The sequence below is a fragment of the Leishmania infantum genome, chromosome 18, assembly GCF_000002875.2.
Source record: "Leishmania infantum JPCM5 genome chromosome 18".
NCBI lineage: Eukaryota > Euglenozoa > Kinetoplastea > Trypanosomatida > Trypanosomatidae > Leishmania > Leishmania infantum.
Genome location: NC_009402.2, coordinates 68,745 through 76,382, shown reverse-complemented (window position 1 = coordinate 76,382; position 7,638 = coordinate 68,745). Strand labels below are relative to the sequence as shown.

At 54.2% G+C, this 7,638-nt stretch overlaps 1 protein-coding gene across 1 annotated transcript; it reads left to right on the top strand.

Annotated features, from left to right (window-relative positions):
• Nucleotides 1–1,792: 1,792 nt before the first annotated feature.
• On the top strand, nt 1,793–2,839 carry LINJ_18_0180 (hypothetical protein, unknown function; the record flags this gene model as incomplete). Its single annotated transcript, XM_001464798.1, has 1 exon — nt 1,793–2,839. One exon carries the CDS (start codon nt 1,793–1,795, stop codon nt 2,837–2,839), a length of 1,047 nt encoding a protein of 348 aa, XP_001464835.1.
• Between the last annotated feature and the right edge of the window lie 4,799 nt (nt 2,840–7,638).

The following is a 7,638-nucleotide window of genomic DNA, read 5'->3' as shown; positions in this document are numbered from 1 at the left end:
AAGGAAAAAAAAAACAGAAAAGTCAAGAAAGAAAAGGACGGCAAAACAAACAAAAATACTTCTACGGACGTCTTTTTTTTTGGACCCTGACATCATCTATCGCACCCTCTTCTCTTCCCCTCTGCCTTACCCCTCTCCACCTCTTTCTCTCTCCCTCCGGGCCTTCCCTCCACATCTTGTGCGGTGCCGTTTATTTTCTCGCCTCTTGTCGGTTTGCTGTGACATGTCCTCTACTTTCCATGATCGCATGCGCTATTTCTCTTGAGGCGTACTCGACGAAAACTCAGCCGAACCTGTGCGATCACTTGCGCTCTCACACTGACCGACTCGCGTCTCTTATTTTCTCTGTCGCCATTTCTCCGTAAATGCCCCCTGGGTCTCTCTGTCGAGTTTCTTTTTCGCTCGCCTGCTGCCTTTCCTGCTTTTCTTGCAAGAATGACGGGCGAATACATGCACTCGACAAGACGACGACGTGCTCAGTGAGGATGCGCGTTTGCCGGTCACTGCCGTGCGCGCCCCCTCCCTTCCCCGGTATCACAGTGGTTGCCGCGCTAGGAGAATTTCTATATGGAGGGAACGGTACGGGTGCGGGGCCTGAGACACGGGCAGTGCTGCTGCACTGATGATGATCTGAACAAAAAAGAGAGTCCTCCTAGAAAGCAGAAGAATGAAAATGCAAAAAGAGAACACAGAATGTTAACACCGCCACCAATGTGGCTCCACCCACGTCCCGCCGTCAAGGCGAGTGCTTCAGTTGCGTGGAATCACCACTCCCGTAACTGGAGGCATCCGCTTCCACGCAGAGCGCACAGACGCACAGGAAATAAATGAGGAGGAAGCCACGAATAATGCAACGCAGCTCCGAGAGGGGGAGACAGAGAGACGGAATGTAACGCGATGGAGCGTCTAGAGGTGCATGAGAGCTCTCTCGGCCCCCTCCCTCTTTATCTCCTCAAGCGACTCAATCTTTCCCATCCGTGAAGATGGTGAAGGCTTCTGCTGTTGTCAAGCGGCAAGTTTTGCGCCGGGGTTGACATGCGTCTTTGCCGTCTCTCCAAAATGCAGAATATCGACCTTAACCTCAAACCCCGTGTCTTGTGACATGTCCCTCTCTTCTTCTGAACTCTGCAGCTTCCCGTCATGCTCACATGCCCACGGCCTGACGCTGGACTCTCACATGTAAGCACCAATGCGCGTACCCATACAAACCTCCATGCTCACTTCCTGCCTCGTGAGCACGCACACATACCGTTCCAGGCACCGCAGCTGCGTGCCTTTGCGCACACCTCTCAGCCTACGCAAACAGCAACAAGCCACGCTAAAAAGCGCCACCCTAAACGCGCGCGCACTGTCACATGAGGACGCGCTTCAGCGAGAACAACGGGAGAAGAGCGGCTGCATCCACAGTACTACGTTTACAGTACAGCGAAAGGCGCGCGCCCCCCTCTGCGTGGGTTTGTGTGTGTGTGTGGGGGGGCGTCTGCATTCCGTGAACTCATTGTGCGCCTCTCATTTTTGCCTCTTCCTTTCACCTCGATCTCTCTCTCGTGACAGCAATCTTTCTTTCTCACGCGCGCTAAAACACACAAAAAACAACAAAGAAAAACAAGGACAACAACAGCAGAAACGTGTCCAGAGCTTTCTGCCACGCTATCTGCGTCGCGCCACTCACTCACACCCAGACCGGAACACCTCGCATACATCGGGGCCCGATCAGCGTCCCCGCTTCCCCATTTTGCACACAACAGCGCCCCTAAAACTACCCTTTCGTCCTCGACACGGTAGAAAGAAGATGACTAAGAATTCTCAACATCAGTACAAGAGTTCCAGCTTCACGCCGAGCAGCACGAACCTCTTCGTCCGCTACCTGCCGCGCGAGGTGGACGACAACCGTCTGCGCGAGATCTTCTCCGCCTTCGGCAAGATCACCTCGTCGATGGTGATGCGCGACATCTACAGTGGCCAGAGCCTTGGAACGGCGTTTGTGCGCTACGAGGAGCACGAGGAGGCGCTGCGCGCGATGCGTGACGCCCACGGCATGCCGCTGCTGGGCAAGACGGTGTCTGTGCAGTGGGCGAAGCAGCAGCACGACGACACACCAGCTGGGCAGGAGCGGCTGAAGATGAACAAGCTGTTCCTGCGCAACGTGCCGCTGGAGGTCGCCGAGGAGGATCTCGTCCGTCTTGTGAGTCCCTACGGTTCTGTGAGGAAGGTGACGATGCACAACGACACAGCCCCGCTGATCGACGCAACGGAGCGCCGCCGCATCGTCTTCATCACCTTTGCCGAGCAAGGCGCTGCAGAGGCTGCACTGCTCGCGGTGCACAACACCTGTGCCTTCCACCAGTGCCGTGGCATCCCGCTAATGGGGAAGCTGTCAGAGGACTACACGCAGAAGACGCGGACAGCGCGAATCGCGCACATACCGCATTCGTGGCGGTACGGCGGTTCAGAAAGGTCACAGAGCGGCACCTGCGTGAAGGCGGTGACGTCTCGTTCCGAAGACCCCGCGTCCCCGGTGCTTGGGCGCTGTGCCAGCGAAATGGATGCCGTCGACTGCGCCGGTGCAGACACACAGCGTGTGATGGAGATGCCGTGCAGAGTTGGCACCACATTGACGAGTCGCACAAGCCACTCCCAGTGTACGCTCAATTTGGCAGAGATGTGGTGTTTGCCGAACACGCAGCGTGTAGCTGCGCAACGATCTGGCTTCGAGGCTGCTCCCAGGTGCACTTGTGAGACGTTTGTGGGGCCGACGACGATACACGCGCTGGATAGCGGGATTACCGTCACGATACGTCATCGCCCTTCTTCCCGGACCTTTAAACGTCACTCGTGAGCGAGCTTATTCTGTGACTCCTCTCCCCAATGCACCTCTGCGTAATCACTTCTGTCTACATGGCCCGTACTGGACGCTCATCTCCAGTTTAGTCCACTCCGCCTCCACGTGTTGGCCGTTGTCGCCGGCAAGTCGGTCGTGTTCACTGACGGCGAGGGAGACACACCTCCGCGCGTGGCATCTCAGGGCCCAGCGGCCCCGCACCCTCTGTGTGGGTGGAGGAGGCCAAAGCAGCCCTCCTATATCCCTGCCAAATGCCGAACCACTTGAGGTGGTGACCGGGCCAGGTGCCTACGACGTAGGGGGGAGGCGAGTGCGATGCATCCCTGCTGATGTGGGCGGCCGTGCCCTGGACGGCGTGGCGTCGGGGCGACCTGCGACTGTGAACAGGTCTGTGCCCATCCACGTGATGGGCAGGGTGCCCACGGCACTTGAACGACTGTCTCGCCCCGGGCCCTCACACGGCCCACTGGTGAGGGAAGCGGCTGTGAGGCGACCTGCGCAGCGCGGGGTGGTGGGCGGAGTTTGAGGCGCAGGCCGTTCTGAAATGACTGTGTTGGCATTTTTGTAGCGCGCGTGTGAAGCGCTGCTTCGCCCCACACGCGGTGGTGGAGGCCTGTGGCGAGCCCTGGGTGGGCGGGAGTAGAGTGGAGGTTGGCCCACGTTCTGTGGCAGAGAATGGGCGCGGCGAGAAGAAAAAGTGTACCAATTGTGCGTGTATTTCGATGAAGACTGTCACCGGCGGCAGTGAAAAGGCGTGCCGCGAATCGAACTGAGTCTTTTTGTGTAGACAGTTCTCTTGCCTAGCACAGCGCGACGGAGGAATGAGGCAAGAAGCGGGACGAAAAGGACCTCTGGTCGGGAGATTCGTGCATGTGTTTGTCGCAGTGCTCTCAAGAAAAGTCTAGGCTGCGCGCAAAGGCGTAGAGATGCGTAGTGTCGGGTACCTCACGGGAGGGGAGGTGCATGTTTTTGTCCTTGAAATAAGGAAAGCGATCATCCAAGAGAGCTCGAGCGGGTGTTCGGTGTATGTGCGGGTTGGTGTGTGTGATGATACGGATTTGCCTTCTTTAGCTCCCTCATCTGCACCGACTGAGTTGTGTTCTAGCCAACTCCCCTCACTGAGGGCGTCTGCTACTCGTTCTTTTTTTTTACTTTGAGTCTTTCCTATCGCATGTTTTTGTGTGTGTGTGTGTGACTGCCTTATTCGTTCACATTTCGACGTTTTGTTTCCGTGTTAAAGTCGCACCTTTCTCCTTCCTCGCCTGATCTTCTCTCTATGCGTGTGCCGTTGTAGTGAGCACCTGCGATGGTATTGCTGGGACTTTTCCGTTTTTGCTTGCTCTTGATGGGAGTCCCCGCTTCCCGACAACTGTGCTTGCCCCGATGATAAAGGGATATATACACATTCAGCGACGAAGAAACTCATGAGCGGCACAGCATCTGCGACGACACGAAGAAAAACGTAAGATAAGAATCAACTCGGCTATGTTTTGTGGAAGTTGAGTAATACACAGGGTTCTTTCGCCATCAAAAAAAAAAGATTTAACCTGAAAGGAGAGCACTTCTTGTTTTCATAATGGAAGAGATGAGCGAGGTCGACGGAGAGAGTGTTTGGCCGCTTGCCTGTGCGCCGAAAAGCGTGTGCGGAGCACTGTATGTGCGTGCGCCTGCTCACCTCTTTCCTCGCAGTTTCTTTTTTATCGTTTCCCGTTCATCAGGTTGCCTCTGGATTTCTTTCTTCGCGGCAAGCGTGTTGCGGAGCATCCGGGGATTCATATCTTTTTTTTTTATCAGTGCTGAAATCAATGTTGCACATTCGCTTGCGCATACCAACGGGCAGGCAAGAGAAGGTTTCGTAGCAGATGGAGAGGCCTTCAGGTTGATCAACGGATCAGCTTCTACTTTGTTGTGAGTGCATATCGGCCGTTCGACGTGTATGTGCCGAGCGCTCTTCGGCTCTTTCCTTTCTCCTTTTCTTTCGGGGCATCAGTGCAGTGCCGCATTGGCTGGGTCTTTCCTTTTTTTTTGTTTCCTCTTTCGGCTTATGATGCGTCCGATGTGTCTCTGTCTTTCACCGCCTCCACGCGTCGTTGTGGGTGTATCCGTCTTCATCGGCCTCCTTGGCGGGCCCTAACGCCGCGTGCGCGTGTGACCTGTTTTACATGTTTGCCCTTTTTTTCTCTCTTTATTGCTTCTCCGCCGTCTGTATTGGCCACTGCTTCTTCGTTTTTTTTCAGCCGTTTTCTTTCCTTTTGGGGATATTTTTTGTGTATGCCTGTATGCGCGCATCTTTTTTTCTTCCTCGGGATTTTATTTCGACTATTCAAATCTCGTTTTTTTTTTTGGCGGTGTTGGTAGTGGTGGGAGGGGGGCTTGCTCGTGTCGAGGCCGCTAGCAGAGCTGAGTGCGGTGGAGAGATGCGGCGATTGATGGGCACTCATCGTCTTTCTCAGTGTTCTGCCTTGTGTTTTTTTTTTTGGCGTGGCGACAAATCGTTGTCTCCTCGTGCTTGGCCGACCGTGTGCGGGTGGGGACACTTCAGACTCTACGTGCAATGCGTTCTTCTTCTGTGCCGCTCGTTGCCGTCACCGCTCACCACTCCGCACTTTTGCTCTGCGTGCGTTTTTGCACGGTGCGCTTTCGTTTTCTCGCACTCTGTGCCGCGGCCTTTCTGGGCTTGCGCCTTCGTACTTTGGTGCTTCCCTCCGCGCTCTGCTGGGCGAGGCTTGCAGCTCCTCGGGTGAAGCGACGAACAGCTGCATTTTAGAAGGCTCAATGGAAAGACACAGGTAGCACAGTCATGGAAGGCCCGCTCTCCCACCTGCACCCTCACCGATACACACATGCGCTACTTCATAGGGTTCTGTTAAAGCCGCCTCGGTGTGATGTCATGACTTCCTTCTTCGCGGTGGTGGTGCCGCTCCTCCCTTCTTGTATTTCAACTCTCTTGGCTCGTCTAGTGTGCTTTCAACTCTTCATACCTTTCTGTGCCTTCTTCTTTTCGCTCACCGCTTCCTTTTTTTACTATTATTCCTGTTTTCCCATTTGCCGAGCACCCACCCTCCACCCCACCCCATCTTGTGTACTCCTCTGCCCTGTTTCTGTCTCTCTCTCGTCCTTTCTCTGTTTTGCTTGCTTGCTTGTTCCATGATGTCGACACCTGCCTCTGATCAGCCACGCGTTCAGGCAAGCAAGAAGCATGCTTTCGTTATACGCCTCTCTTTGGTGTCAATAAGACTATTTTTTTCTTTCTTACGCTTCCGTCGTTTTCGTTGGGTTTCTTTCTGTTTTCTATTTTTTTTGTTCCTTCGCGCCTTCCCCTCTGTCGCTCTCTGTGCCTCCGCCTTCTTCGCCCTTTCGCTGTGAACTGCATCGGCCTTTGCTCACTCTTTTCCTTCCCCATTGGGGCTTGTCTTCTTCGTATCTCCGTGTTTGTGGCCCCTGCGCTGCATGCACTCCACCGTTTCTCTGCCTTTCCCAGTTCTTGTGTGGCGCCACCCTTGTTTCGCGTTCTCCTTAGGTGGTTTATCGTTTCCGCACTGTGTTGAGCCCTGTTTTTTTTTCTTCCTTTTTCTCCCTTTGTGCCGCCTTCGCGTGCTTGCGGCACCCCCTCACCTACTGGCTGCTCTCCTCTACGTATAAATGCTTCGTGAGAGTCGCCACGCTTTTCTTTTTTTTTTTGTGGGTTGGTTTCACAGATCGTGCTCCGCAGGTTGCTCTGCCTGCTTATGCGTCGGCGCCTTACGGGGATGGGAATTGACGCGTTGTGTGCACACCACTTTGCTTCCTTACCTTCCTCCCTCCATCCCGCCCCGTTTTTGCACCCCCCCCCGCCACCGCCGCACTTGCAGGGGTCTCCTTCTCATATGCCCTTGAAGTTTGAGGAAAACGCACACGCGTCCAACGATGCTTTCTTCGCTTCTCCTTTTCTTCGCTCTTTTTTTTTCGCGTATTCTCCAGTCACATTCAGGCTGGCATTGTGATGCCTGTAAGGGAGGGGCGCGGCGTAGGTGCAGAACCGGAAAGGGAGACTGCGCGTTGTGCATGAGGAGATGGATTGAAGGTGGTGGTGATGGGAAGCGGGCGGCTCGTGACATGTATCAATAAAGATGTCTGCTGCTGCGATCGTTTCTTCCTGTTGAGCACGCGCACTCCCTCAGCTGTGGGTGTGCTTCGGCACACCAACCCCACGTGTCCTCGCACGCAAACGCGAAAAATGTTGAATAGGAAAATGTGGCATGTCTTTCTTTTTTTTTTGCTATTTGTACTTTATTTGAATCGCTCACCGCCCCCTTTTTGCTTTTTTTTTCAGTTGTTATGCTCGCTTAATCCTGTATTGTCCTCTTGCGTGCTCGATGATTGGCTCTCCGCTTGCTTTGCGTTGGCTTCATTTTTCACCTCCATATTAAGCCGCCTTCATACTCGTTCTCTGTTTCCCGTTGCCATGTATGCTCTTCCGATTCTTTGATTTTATGGCTGCTGTACTTTCATGTTGTCTCTCTTCCTCTCGCTCCTCTCCTCTGATAAGGGACCAACACTCGTGAAGAGCAGTACGGACCCCGACAAAGGAAGAGAAGCGGGCACGCGCACGAAAACGTGAGCGTAATACAGCTGTCCACAGGCAGCGCTTTATCGCTCCCTTTTACCGCCTTTTTTTTCTGCGTGTTTGGGTGGAAAGGGACATCTAAGAGACTCTTTTTTTTTGTCGAGTGGGGGCTTATCACTCATGCAGCGCTCTTGGTTTATACACGAAAGAGTGCGTGTGCGCGTGTGCGCCCAGGGCTGTATGCATTGGC